General features: G+C 41.0%; 1 protein-coding gene across 2 annotated transcripts in view; it reads left to right on the top strand.

Moving 5' to 3' along the window:
- The window catches only part of TPH2 (tryptophan hydroxylase 2), a 90967-nt gene that overhangs the window by 32980 nt on the left and 43022 nt on the right, over window positions 1-14965 (top strand). For both annotated transcript variants that reach the window (XM_016148373.2, XM_016148374.2), the window contains 2 exons: window positions 2140-2336; window positions 5817-5952. In XM_016148373.2, the coding sequence (XP_016003859.1) occupies window positions 2140-2336; window positions 5817-5952 (333 nt within the window). The remainder of the gene's footprint in view (window positions 1-2139; window positions 2337-5816; window positions 5953-14965) is intronic.

Genomic DNA, 14965 nt, shown 5'->3' with positions numbered 1-14965 from the left:
TGGACATTCATTGCTAAGGAATAGATCTGCATGCCTCTTTCTTTCTACCCCAACTCACACTTGTTTTCCTTCTGCCGTTTCCTGTTGGCTATATTCAGCTCTCTTTTCAAATGCTGCACGTTTGCAGACTGATGTCAAAGGGGGAAGTTTGACCTAATGATTCTTTTCAGAATGGCTTCTCAATATTTCATTTATTGTTCCAGCCTCATTGCTTTCCTACCTTCTAACTGTGCACAGCCCTTATTAGCTTTATCGGCTTACTTGACTCAAATTGATTTCGTTGAATTTTCTGGGACCAGACGCGGACCGTTTATATATTTATTTTCTGGCGTCCTTTCTATTTTTATCTTTTTATTTCAAGCTTTCATTTTAAATTCATCACAGATGCTAAGTCTTAGCAGTCTTGATCTTCTCAGCAGATATTCGTCGGGTTGTAATTTTTAATTTGTTATCAACAGCCAAATTTAAACCACGCTAATCTCGTTCTAATTTGATTTGTATAAGCCCTTAGTCTTGATACTTAGAGAAAGCAAATGTTAATTTCTGGTTCTTTCTTCTCTGTGTGTTATTTCTTCATCCTTCATGTACTGCAATTAATTAAAAATAATAATAATAATTTGGGGCAGCGAGAACCACATTTGGACCCGAACTTTAAACAGTAAGCATTTTGGCAAGAACACAGAAGTATGAGGAGGGTTGGGGGTGGGGACCGTTCGCCAGCCTACTTTGGCCGTTGTCCCGCTGCCTGGTTTTGCTCCTCGGGGTGTTCCGGGGATTCCCCCGCTTGTGGAAGGTGCAGCACAGCTGCAGCAACCCCAAGAGGCAGTCCTGCCTGTGCACGGGTTCCCGTGCTGGCTTATGTAGAGTGCTGGGGCAGAAATCCTAGTTTTAGGTGTATAAATTTGGATTTCCATCTGTGGTGTGTGTGTATTTGCTGATTGACTACAGTGACAGAGTTTCTGACGAGTGGCACAGTGGGCGGTGGGGTGTGCTGCAGGTGGCTGTTGAGAATGTCTTGAGAGGTTTTCTCAAATCCAATTTTATTTTCCAAACAGATATTTTAATCAGAGGCTAAATTCAGATTGTGGGTCCCTCAGGCCAAGGCACATGTCTGTGTTCCCCTCCATCTACTGCTCCTAGTTCGTAACAGGGGCTATGCTCCCTGCTCATGATTGCTGGTTGCTTTTAGAATGGCATTTCTTTCTACATTTCTTTCTGTGTAAGAGCTTCCAGAACTTACCCGGCCAACGAGGCTCAGCTTAAGTTGTGCTTCCTCCAAGAGTCTCTTCTTTAACCACTCCAGTCCAGGGTTACCTCTGAAAACCAAGTGTCCGTATATTATCTCTCACGGGCCAAAATCAGACCACTGCTTGTTTTTAAAGAAAGTTTTATTAGGACATAGTTACATTTATTTGTTTACATATTGTCTATGGCTTCCTTCAAGATACAACGTCAGAACAGTTGTGACAGAGAGTATATGGCACACGAGCCTAAAATATTTACTTTCCGGCCTTTTACAGAAAAAGTTTGGTGACCCCTCTTCTAAACAGAGCACTTAACGTGTGCACCTCTCAGCATGATGTGTAATAAATGCTCCTATTCTGACGTTTTCAAAACTCTCAGTTTGAAATTTAGAATAGTCTTTTTGCATTTCCCAGACATTTTGCTCACTGAACAAATAGTCTTGAAATTACACTTGGAGATAGGGGTGAGTTCCCCACAAGGGACAAAGAGAACCCACCAGCAATTTTATTTTCGTGAGGCAATATCTGTTTATTACTGTTGTCAGGTGATTGCAAATAAGGCTGTCAGAACATAGCTTTGTACCTAAACCAGTTCCTTCCAACCCAGAACTCTTACTTGTTACTGATCTCAGTGTAGGAACATAAATCATTACATTTCCATAAGGATGTGTGAAGATATAACTTAACCAAATTGTTTATTTGGAAGTCTGAATGCACATGCAATTTTAGAAAATTAGCATTTACTTTAAAAAATAATGCTTAATGGGGTCCTCTTAGACACTCAGGCGTTCCACTTTGTAAGAATCCAACTTGGATGGGTACGAAGGTGAGAATACTGATAACTCAGTGACCCAGGGCTAGGTTCATTCATTCATTTGTCTTCTCTCCTGCCCAGCGGTCAGCCCATCCCCAGGGTGGAGTACACAGAGGAAGAAACTAAAACTTGGGGCATTGTATTCCGGGAGCTCTCCAAACTCTATCCCACTCATGCCTGCCGGGAATATTTGAAAAATTTCCCTCTGCTGACTAAATACTGTGGCTACAGGGAGGACAATGTGCCTCAACTCGAAGATGTCTCCTTGTTTCTGAAAGGTAAGGCTTCATACAGGCTGTCTTTTCCTGGCCACCATCCTCTTTTGCCTTCCAAGGACACATATTGCAGCAATGGCCCTTTTTCCAAAAAGAAAAAAAAAATTTAAAAAGAGAAGCATCGAACCAATGATTACTTGGGGCCACCTGCAGGAAGCAGAGTAGGGACTTTGGGCAGGGAGATGGATCAGCTTAATGACATAAACGTAGTGACTTAAAACAACACAAATGTATTAGCTTCTAGTTCTGGAGCTCAAAAGTCTAAAATCAAGGATTTGCAGGGTTGTGTTCCTTCTGAAGGCTTCTGTTTCCTTGTCTTTTTCAGCTTCCAGAGTCCATCTGCGTTCCTTGGCTCACGGCCCTTTCCCTACATCACTCTAGCCTCTTGCTTCCATTGTCAAATCTCCTTCTGTGACTCTGACCCTCCTGCCTCCTTTTTATAAGGATCCTTGTGATTATTTCAGCCCCACCTGAATAATCAGGATCATCTCCCCATCTTAAGATGCATAACGTAATCACATCCATACAGTTTGTTTTTCCAGTTTGTTAGGGAACACGTTCACAGGGTTGGGGATTAGTGATGTGGACATCTTTTGAGGGATATCATTCAGCTTACCCTGTTCTCCAAGAATTGCCACCTCTAGCTTTGTGACCCATTGCGAACCCGTCCTTTTCTTCCCATTCCACTGCCACCATTCAAATTGAGGTCCCCATTATTTTACAGTTTTGATGTCTGCATCTTCTTCCTTCTACTCTCCTGTCCAGTTTTTCCAGGTAAAGCTCCCAAAGGCATTACATTTCAGAAGCTATTTTATTTTTATTGGGGTTAGCAAATTTTTTTTTTTCTGTAAAAGGCCAGATAGTAAATATTTTAGGCTTTGAGGGCCAAGAGGCAAAACTGAAGCTATTATGTAGGTATTTATGTAACCATTATAATGTGACCATTAAAGAATGTGAAAACTATTCTTAGCTCATGGGGTGTACAAAGAGAGTGGCAAGCTGGATTTGAACTACAGGTCATAATTATTTTTGTCTCTGGTTTATACAATCCAGTTCTGAACTACTCAGCCTCAGTTCAAAGCCCCGACCCAGATTTTCAAGTTTGCCTCCTGCTATGACCGTGCCCTCTGTTCTAGCTGTGGGCTCTCCATGCCTTTGCTTAGGCTTTGCCCCTTGCTAGGAAAGTCATCTTATCGCCACCTACTCAAATTCTACCTACTCTTCAAGACTCAGAGCACTGTCTCCTCTATGAATTCTGAACATGACCTCTCCTGCTCTGATTTTGTTCTAGACCACATGCGAATCAAGAGAGGGATAGGCATGGTCTGACAGCTGTTACACTGAAAACCACACCTAGCATGATGGGAGGGCCCATGGATGAACTTCATCCATAATAGTTGTTACTGATGGAAAGAGATTGAGAAACCACTGATTAGTATCACTTAATCTGCACCTATCTACATAATGCCTTATGTTGTTGTTTAACTAGATTATATTTTCCCTAATGGCCCTGCCTCTGACATGTCCCTCTTTGTTTCCCACAGAGTTATCTGCATATTATATATTTGCTATGGGCTTGATTGCTCACATAAGGGGAATGCTTTTTACTGCATTGTTTTTCAAACCCTAGTAATTAGAATACCATCTTATGCTTTTTGCCATATCTGTCTCCCAACTTAACATTTTTATGAGTGGTGGTATGGTATAGTATAGATTCTGGATACAGAATACCTGGGATTGAGTCTCTACTCTGCCAGTTCCTAGCTGTGTGACCTTAGATGAGTTACCTTAACCTTTCTGTGCCTCAATTTCTTATCCATGGATGAAGATAACTTTATCTATCACACAAGGAGTTGGGAGGGGAAACTAATTGACTTACCTGAAAGCCATAACATTATTGCTTGACACACATTAAGCATAGCAGTCTTAGTTATTATTATTAGTGTTGTTATTGTTATTGTTTTTATTGTTGTTTTTATGACCCTTGGCAAACCAGACATTGGAAGTGTGGTTTGCAGCATTCATTGGCATATAGCTAGCACAATGTCTGTGTATGTGTTTTTATTTCATTTAATTGAATCACTTAAAAAAATATCTAATTTATGTAAAAAGGAAACTTTTTAAACAATGGTATCCACAAAGTTTTTGATGTGACAGACATATATTTAAAAAATTTATATAAAAATAAAATATGTAACTATTAAAATGAAGAATATTCCTCTGTGTGCCACCATTCAAATCCCATATGTGGGATACACTGGCTTAATTGAGATAAAATAAAAAAAGAAGAAAATACACTTATCTTTTTAATATTCACTGGGGAACAATCCTAAGCGAAAGCTTTGGAATGAACATAATACGGTTAGAATTACAGGTCTAAGGAGGCCGAGAACAGGGTTATTTCTATGTAGACACCAGAAACTCCAGGAGGACTTATTTATAAGCTTAATTGGTTATTGTCTTTAAAAACCATTTATAACCATTCTGAGGTGCTGTCCTGTTGATCTGAGGTTTTCAGAATGGCAGCCTTTACAATACTGATGTCCGAGACAGGAGTAGCCTTCCTACTGTAAATTTTATAGATTTTATTATATTCTATTTATTTTGTTTCCTCTTACCATAAACCAACAAAGCATATAGAGCTTTAGTGTACCTCTTCAAATTGCAGTAATTGATGTGATTGTTTTCATAATATCACAGAAAACAGCAATATAGAATGAAGGAGTTAAATGGTATTGACAATAGAAAGCTGTAGTGTGAACTGATTCCATGATGCTAGTGAAGGGAGTGAGTTAGCTGTGTGTTGACCGACCACATACATGAAAACTGCACCCCTTACCTAGGTGTGTGTTTTAGAAAGATACCAGGTGATCTGTGGAAAGCATCACTTACAGATTATAATGTTCTCCTGTATATTTGAGCTTTCTTATCCTAATTTGGCTTCTGAATTTAAATCTTTAAATATTTCTTTCACCTTTTTTTTTTTCATTTTAAATGAATGTCTTGTTCCCCTGGAGACCATCGTTTGACAGTATGTTTTAGTAATCAGAAGCCACAACTTGAGAGCTGTTAACAGTACCGTTGACCATTGAATAATGCAGGGGCCCCTAGTGCAGGGGAAAATTTGTATACAACTTGACTGTACAGTTGGCCCTTCCCATCCCTAGATTCAACCAGTAATTTCCATCTGTGGTTGGGAAAACGTGGTTGGGAATGTGAGAAATTTCTTCTTTGATCCATAGTTGGTTGAATCTGTGGGTATGAAACATGTGGATAAGAAGGGCTGAATGTATTTATTGAAAAAATTCCATGTATAAGTGGACCTGCAAACCCATGTCAACTGTATATGTCATTCAATTGTCGAGAATTTTAGGACCTTGATTACTTTGTTTCTAGAACATCCTTATAAAAAACAGAAAGCTCTGCTTGGGCTCTCAGGTGCTGTCGGGTTGATGTTTAGTTGACTTTCTATTGCCTCTTCAGAAAGGTCCGGCTTTACGGTGAGGCCGGTGGCGGGATATCTGAGTCCACGAGACTTTCTGGCAGGACTGGCCTACAGAGTGTTCCACTGCACCCAGTATGTCCGGCATGGCTCGGACCCCCTCTACACCCCAGAACCGTGAGTACCCACCCTGGACATCTGGGCTGAACAGAGACCACCACACTGCAAAGCGGCCAATGCTCACTTGCAAGTGACTTAGGCCCTTTTTTTTCTCCTAATTTCACCCTTCTAGCCAGGGAGAGGCTCAGCGCTCACCTAGGGAAGGAAAGGCTCACTGAAGGGTCAGACCACTCAGCTGGGCACATGGGGGCCTCTAGCTCATCTCTCTAACTTTACCCCAACATCAAACATTTTTTTGTTGTTTTTTTTTGTTAGTGTTTTTATTTTGTTTTTAATTAATTTATTTCATTTTAAATTTATTTTCTTTTATTTTATTTTTATTATTAAAAATTGTTAGGGTGACATTGAGCAACAAAATCCAATAAGTTTCAAGTGTACAATTCAATAGTATGTCATTGTGTGTTTACTGCTCACAGTTATATTTCTTTCTGTTGCCATTTATTTGACCCCTTTTACCCTATCTACCTCCTCCCTTTGGTAAATCACTAGTCCACTGTCCATGTCCATGAGTCTCTGCTTGTTTGTCCTGTTCATTTGTTACTTTTAGGTTTATATCCCACAAACATTTATTGGGAGACTACTTAATGTGCTTGGATTATCTGGGAACAAGACAAGGTCCCTGGCCTCCGCGAAGAAGTGGTGGAGATGAGGGGCTGGGGGATGCGGGGAGATGGAGACAATGGTCAGCATATAAACCGTAGATGGTAATATGGTATCGAGTACAAGTGCTGTGAGCTGCTAAAAGTGCTGTGAAGATAAGCAAAGCAGGTGAGGAGATAAAGAGTCATGGGCACTGCTTTTCTGGATTGAGTCATTATGACAACCTCTTGGGAAGTGAAGTTTTAGCAGAGCTGAGAATATGACTATATGGGGGGGGGGACATTCCAGGGAAAAAGAGAGGAGCAAAAGCAAAAACCCTGAGGCTAGAGGCAGTCACTGGATCTCTGTCCCCTTGGGCTCCATCCACATGGGTGCCTGTAGCCCCAATCTTACTCTAATTTGTTACCCACTTATAATATTGTGATTTATAATAAGAAATACATATTTGTTCTTCATTCCCATTTCTAGAACACAGCTTCTAAAACCTTTGAAATTTCCCTGGTGACAGCAATAAAGTTATCTTTTGTTATATTAGTAAGGTGACTTTTGGAAAGCCCCCATGGGGTTGTGAAGACTTCTGGCTTATAGTCAGTCAGAAGCACAGGTAACAAACTGGACTTATGACTGGATTCTAAAACCCAAGGCAAGGATCGTTGGAACCTCCAATCTATTATTGCTGGTTGGTCTGAAGCCGATGGGTAGGGCAGTCTTATATGACCGAGCCCTTAACTTGTGGAATCCGATGCTATCTCTGGGTAGATAGTGTCAGAATTGAGTTAAATTGTAGGACTCCCAGAGGGTGTTGAGAATTGCTTTTTGTGTTGGGGGGAACTCCCCGTCCCCGCTCCCCTGCACACTCACACCTGGGAATTGGGTACAGGAATTGCAAAAGTTCTTCTGGCCACTGGGGTAATCACTTTGCTTATGATGCTGTTTTACTTGAATAACGTTGTGATTGATAGGCTGCCGTGGTCTTCCCTGGGGAGCAGGGAGCTCTTGGAGGTTCAAGTAGTTGAGTGGCTGATGGCCCGCAAATGCGCAGAGACTGGAGCTGAGCCTAGCAGCCCCTCTTTCCCTTCTAGGTGAGCTTGAGGCTCACTGACCAGGTGGGTCCCTGCAGAGTCACTACACTATTTTTTAGCTCCTTTCAGCTTCCCTGAAAGTGTTTTCAGGGTAAACAAAGGTTACTTATGACTCAAGACATTTGGAAAAGAAATGCTTCTTAGAGTGGAGTGACGGCTCAAAGGAGCTTGTCAGAGTTAGAAAGGCAATCTCTAAATCTAGCCCAAAGGGTTTACAAATGGCCCTGTTTACAAATAGCAAGCACTTTGTTAGTTCCCTTTGAATAACTGGCCCTCCAGAGACCTGTGATAGCGTGCCAATAGGTATGCAGAGAGAGGGTAAAGAAATGAGATTTTAGCCACAGTGGTCTATAAAATTTTGGGATAATGTGTTACATTTTTACCAAAGTACCTTCAGCCAATTCATTCAGCAAACATTTATGTGCAATGCTAGCAGGGAGGTGCAGTGGATTCAAAGATGAATAAAATATAGCAGCTGTTTTTTAAAAGTAGTTCATATTCTGGCAGGGGAGACAGAAACATAAATAATTATGAGAGTGTGTTAGGGCGATAATCGGGCTGTGCACAAAGTCTAAGAGGAGCACAGAGGAGAGAGCAGCCCCAAAAGGCTTTTCAGAGAAGGTGTAAACTGGAGAATCTAGAAGGGAGGATGGGAATTTCTTTTCTGGACAAGGCAGGTGGGCGTGGAGGGAAGGGGAAGCTTTCAAGTCAAGAAATAGCAAGTACAAAGTAGTGGAGGCACTCAAGAACAAGGCTTGTTACAGCAGAGTGGGCAGAGCACGGGGACCATGGGTTACGTATCAGGGATGAAATGTTCAGTTCTCAGTGTAAAGTGTCATCTGTCAACTAGGACCCTTGGGCTTACTTCTGTAGGCAATAGGGAGCTATCCGATGTGCTTAGGCGTGATCGGATAATCTTGTTTGAGAAAGATGATGGGAGTGAGGGCTGGGGAAGTGTAGAGAATGAGCTAGCTGGAAAATCAGACAGGGGAGTCATAGTCCAGTGAAGGAATGTAGTTTGTAAGGTGTTGAACCAGAAAAGTTCAGTGGGACAGGACAAGAGGTTACCCGTGTGAGAAACGCCATTAAGATGGAATTAACAATATTTGGTGACTATAATGGGGGCGAGGAGAGGAGAGGGTCCCTAAGGTAGTGCTGAAGTTTTTAGATTGGGAAGCTGAATGGGTAGTTGTTTCTAATAATGACTGAGAATGTTGGTGGAGGATCTGGCTTGGAGGGAAGAGGGAAGGAAAGGGGAGAGAGGAGGATCTGGGTTTGGGGTATGTTGTCTTTGAGGTGCCCACAGGTGGGACCTCCAGGTGGAGAAGCCCCTGGTAGTTGGAAATGAGAGCTGAGATTCAGAAGTAAATTTAAAGGTCCCGTGACGAATCTGTGTTTTCTCCTTCCTTGACTCCTATGACGACACTGGCAAGAGAAGGCTGTTTTTACACGCTCTTTTTATTGGTGGGTTTTATGCCATTCTTTGAAAAATTATTATTGTTTTATGAATAGGTAATACATGCACATGATTCAGAATTCCAAGCTGGGAAAGGGTATATACTGTGAGCGCTGACTCCCTTTTCCTCCTCTGTTCCTTTGACACCCGCTCCATCCTCTTGCTACCAGTCTCCATTGCATCCTTCCAGAAACACGTGATGCAGACAAAATTCTTCATAAAAATCCCCTTAATCTTTATGTGCTGCAAACTCCTAAGTCCCTTCCCAGCCACATAGTTTGAATCTAAGGGACACTATACGGGGAGTGCTGTTTCCTGCCCAAGAACTTTCACAGATATTGTTTTTTGTAATAAAACCCCATTTCTTCATTTAAAAACCAACAAGAGGGCAGATTCTGCAATTTGTGAAGTTTAACTTAGCTACTGTGTTTGGTGCTTGTACTCTGCTTTCAAATAACTGCCTTCAATCGCTGAACTATTGCAGTGGAGGCAGCACTAATGAGACAAAGTTGGTCCCTAAAGATGCAGGTAGAAATGAGAGTAAGAGCCGCAAAAAGGCATGATCTGAAAAAAGAATTTCATTTTATTCTTTGGTCTAGGTAGAATGTATTTTGATATCATAGCTCTTGGCACACATTGGCTTTTAAACATGTATGGCTTGCTTTTGCATGTTATATTTTAAAGATTCTGAGTTCTCTAACCATGGCCTGATAATGGGACTAGCATTTAAAAAATGATGGCAGATTGGATTGGCTCTCTGGGGAAAGCTTTTTTGGCCTAGAGGACCATAGAGAACGTCCTGGAGAATCAGTGACTCTTGGTTTTTTTGGTAGGAGGCGTTCCTTTTCCATGTGCTCCTACCTGGATGGAAAGGTGCTGATGCTGCTAGGAGTGGAGTGTTATTCTCGTTCTTTCTCTCTATGAGCTGTGCCTGAGACAGTGATTTTGCACTTTGTTGTTGCATAGCTCTACGTGCTTTGATCAGTTGTGATAGCAAATGACTTTGTCACTAATCGAGTATTGAAGTTGGTAAATGGTTTCCATTAAAACTCAATTGGGTCAAATTCAAGTATTCCAATAATAACAATTATTCCTTCTCACTCAGTGGAATGAAAGGGAAAGATGCAGAGTTCCAGGTTGCATGGGTTTGTGAGCATCACCCAGCATGTGGATAGTGGCAGAACAAAAAATCGAGAAGCCCCACAATCTCTAGGTTTCCTCTCTGCCTCTCTGGGAGTCCATTGTAGGCTGTGTCCCTATTGTATCTTCTGGCCACCTCATCTTTTAGGACAAGGTTTCTCAACCTGGAGCTACTGATATTTGGGGCCAGGTAATTCTTTGTTATGGGGAGCTGTCCTGTGCATCGTAGAATGTTTAGTAGCATCCTTGGCCTCCACCCACTAGATGTCAAGAGCATCCTTCCCCTCCTGTCAGATGTGAAAACCAAAGATGACTCGAGATATTGTCAAACGTCATTTGACTGGGGCAACATTGCTTTTAGAGAGAAGCAATGTTCTAAAAAACAAAATTTGACAGGTCATGTTAGCTTGTTGCTCTGTCTGCTAATTATTATACTCCTTACTCTTAGAAGCAATCTATAGTCTTTGTTTCCTTTTTAAAACACAAATCTGAGTATAATACTTCCTTGTTTAACTTCCGTGGATTCCCTGTTACGTATAGGGAAGAAAGTTTGATCTCATCTAGAATATCTTCTGCCTCTCTTTCTGCCGTCTGTAAAACCTTATGCTCCAGCCACACTGGACTTTTCACCATCTTCATGAGCCTGCTGGTTCATACCTCCATTTTTTTGCACAAATGATTCCTCCTGCCTAGAATGACTCTCGTAAAATCCTTTAATTCTCTAAGATTAAAGCTCAGTCACAACCTTCTCTGTGAAGACTTTTCTAGGGCAGATTTAGATGTTCCTGTAGCACTTTGCTTTATTTCTATTTTAGCACTTATAATACTGCATGGTAATTATTTGTTCATGTGTCAGACTCCTTCATAAGACTGTAATTAACTAAAGGCCAGTTGACAAAGGCAATACAGGAACAAGAAGGTCCAAACTGAGGTTGGAGTGGATTCCCACACCTGGCATATAAAGTAAAAATTGAGTCCAAAGTAGGCGGAAGCCATGAACATGGCTTGACTGTCATGTGGGTGGATATGTTGCTGGTGTCTGAAGCAGGTGGGGACTTCTCCCCCAGGGAGGAGAATGGATCAGAAAGGACGGAAGGGATGATGATATTTTCAAGTATTAGGGTCTCTAACATATTAACTGGCTCTGGAGTAAGACCTTTTGAATTTGTCTTTAAAAGCTTCTGGCTGGAAGGTGGTGGCAATCCACTTTAGGAAAGTCCTGTGACTACTGGGAAGAGAAATGAGTCGGAGGGAGGAATTTTTCCCTCACTCCCTGGCTGGTCTGGTTTCTGGCATCAGGCTTCTGGTTTTCAGAGGTTGCTTTTGATTTCAGATATTGTATTTATCTTTTTCTTCCTGGCTCTGCTTTAGTTCATTGGGCTTTTCTTTTCTGAGCTCTTTTCCTATAGGTCTCTGGTCTTCGTAGTTTCTACAAACTTATGTATTGTGCAAGGTGAATGTGGAATACTTGGTAACTGAATGTGCATGTGTACTTGTACTTGGGTATTTTATTTGTGATTATATCTGTAGTCCTACTGGCCAGGGTTGTCTTAGAAATGCAGAACTCTTTAATAAGAAACGCAGTTTAACGAAGCCATATCCCCCTGAGGCCAAATTTCACGTTTTCCTTGTGAAGCTGTATGGACTGACTGAAGTCTCAGAAATGAAGGAAGCGGGGCAATAAGACTCTATTTTCCAAGGCATTCCTCTTATTTACATAGGATAATCCAGTCTTGTTCTCTTCATTGTAGGCCAAATCCACCCTGATCTAGATTTCTGGTTGGCGCCTGCGGGTGGCCCGAAACCTCATGACTCTGTAGGAGATGCCCTTTGGAACATAAAATATTGCCCAGGGCGGTGTCGAAATACACATCCATAGCACAAGCCCCAAAACCCTTTCCTCAGGGAGAATTAACTGGGAATTTAAAATATAAACCTATATTCTTTGACATCAATTCTCTGAGGTCGAGTCAGTACAATATCTGTCTTTCTAGGAGAGCTATTGCCAAAGTAAGAATGCAATTTTGCATCAGAAATCTCCTTTTAAAAATGGTTTAATGAAAACATTTAAAAATGTTCATTTCGTTTTATTTCTCAGATGTTGTGCTTAACATACTAGTAGCAAAAATATACTTGGCACAACACAATTTAAGCTTATTCCATCGAGGAGTTCTATATTCGGGGTTGCATTGGAATGACTGATTTTTCAGCCAACAGTGATGTGGGTGTATCTTCTTCTGAGCTTTTCTGGTGTGTCACTTTTCAAATCAAAGAGCAAACTTTCACCATTAGGAAATAATTCATGACCCCAGTGACTAATATTGCAACGTTTATTGCCATAACACACCTAAATGCCTTTGCATTAAGGAAAATCTTTCTTGCTGCAGTTGAGTATTTTAGAGGCAATTAATGTTATTTTTAAATATAACTGTTTTAAAGTTTAAAAAAGGTTTTGCAGTCAGGTGAATTTTCTTATTATTGCCACAGTGTTTCAATTTTACAAGAAGAATGAAAGTGAAATATTACTGACTATATTTACATCTCTTTTCTATGTAAAAGTAACTGCTTTATGCGGAGTTCTTGCTTATTAGAACAGAACCTTCTCTAAAACTGACAGAAGATGTCATTTATTTCCTTTTCTTGTGTCTCAGACAGTCCTCACTTGTTAAGTGATAGTATCAGCAGGTAAGGATGCAGGCTTTCACATTTCTAAGAAAGGTTGGCTGCCCCTCTCTTGATCAAACAGATGCCTCTCACTAGGTCTGTAATGAGAAGAAAAATAGGATCGTTCCTTTCCTAGTTTTCCCGCCTTGCTGCCATCTGAGAGACTGTGGGTCTGACTTAAGCACAGGCTGTTGGGCGTGTTTTTAGTTTTGGCCTGGCTGAAGTCAAGTCCGAGCAAGGTCTTACTGCAGAGCCAGGAAGATGAGCCAGAGCTTCACAGACTTTAACCTTCACTCCTACAATCTCTGTTCAACTTAAATGTGCTCTTTCCCAGAGGACACCCGAGCCCAGTGCCAAGCTTCCTCCCAGCCAACTGGCTTCCTCCACACTGCTATTTTCATTTTTGCTGTTCAGGATTGCAAAACAGCATTTCTACTAGTGATTCTCAGAAAATGGACATGTTCTCTCAAAGCCCATCCCATTTGGCCTCCCTTTCCTGTGTTTTAACAGAGAGCTCACTAACCCCCCCACTCCAAACATAGCAGCCATTGTCTCCCCCAGGAGACATTTGTTTGAGGCTACAGCCAGGGCCAGTTAAGATGTTAGAGATACCTGAAAATATTGTTGTCCCTTCCATCCTCCAACATAGATAATTTCAATAACAACAAAAACAGTGGCAGCAATGTTTTTCTTTTTCTTCTTCTTCTTTTTTTATTATTAATAGTAAACATGTATATATCAACTATTACGTGCCAGGAACTATTTCCAGTTTGTATGTGGATGAACTCATTTAATACAACAACCATTTGAGTTGTTACTATTATTATTCTGAGTTTATGGAAGTTATGGAAGAGGAAACCAAGACACAGAAAGGTTAAGTAACTTGCCTACGGTCACGCAGCTGGTAAGTAAGAGAGTCAGAATTTGAACTCGGGCAGTAGTGCCAGCATCTGTGAGATTTAACTACTATTTTATGTTAAACAATAGCACTAAATAGAAAAACTCAAAACACATGTGCTGAAACTGAATGGCTTCTTTCTTGGTTTTTCTAATTAGTAATTTCGTATAAGACAGTAAAGTGACACTTTCTTACTTTAATTTGGCGGCCCCGCCTTCACAGAATCCGAAGCACTATGTGTGCCTATTGGATGCTCCACTGCTGCGTTGTCCCGTTCAGTCTCTGGCACAACCACAAGGCTTGTTAGAAGCCTGCCCTCTCCTTTGATCTTCGCAGGGCCCCCATTAGCCTGCCCCATTTATCAAGACGAAGCATCTCCTGTTTCACTGGAAAAAGAGGGGAAAAGTGCATGACTATAGTAGTAATGCAAGAGAAGGCTGCTGTGTCCACGTCCTCAGGCCAAAGGACCTATGGACTCCGTGCCCCGAAATCCAGGCCCCACCATCAGTTCTCAGGGTGACTGGTGGCAAACCACTTAACCTCCCCGTGTGAGGGATGATGAAATAATGCTTTGATCTTTAAAGAAAAAAAAGCTTTATATAAATACCAAGAAGGTCCACTCTTACTTGGCACTGCTTAAATTTATGTAGAGGCTGATGTATCTCATAAAATTGCAGCGTGTCCTTAGTTACAAGGCCACATTCCTAGACCTGGACTCCCAAGTTTTCAATCATAATATTGTATCTAGTTTTGTGACGTACCTAAAAGCAAAAATAACTCCTAAGACTTTTTCAGAGATTTTTGTCTCAAGAGCTCCAAGCACTGTAACAATAGACATTCGATAAAAACAAAACAACCCTATACATTTTTTAAACCTGTGCATTTTGAAACCGAATTTGTGCCTAAGTGTCTGCTGAAGACCTATTTTTGTTCTTTTTGTCTGTTATTCATTGTGACTTGGGATAAAGCTTTCAGCTGCATATATATATGTAATTTTTATAAATTAATTTTTATAAAAATATATAATTAAATATACGTTTAATTTAAAAAATTTTTATTTTTTAGCAGATTCAAAGCAAGATTTATATTTTTCACTGCCCTACCCCGAAACATTTGCCTTACGTGCATGGCGCCTGTAATCCAAAATTAGCACTCATCAGCACCCATACT

Source organism: Rousettus aegyptiacus, unplaced genomic scaffold (assembly GCF_014176215.1).
Source record: "Rousettus aegyptiacus isolate mRouAeg1 unplaced genomic scaffold, mRouAeg1.p scaffold_m13_p_2, whole genome shotgun sequence".
NCBI lineage: Eukaryota > Metazoa > Chordata > Mammalia > Chiroptera > Pteropodidae > Rousettus > Rousettus aegyptiacus.
This window is presented reverse-complemented; position numbering and strand designations above follow the sequence as displayed.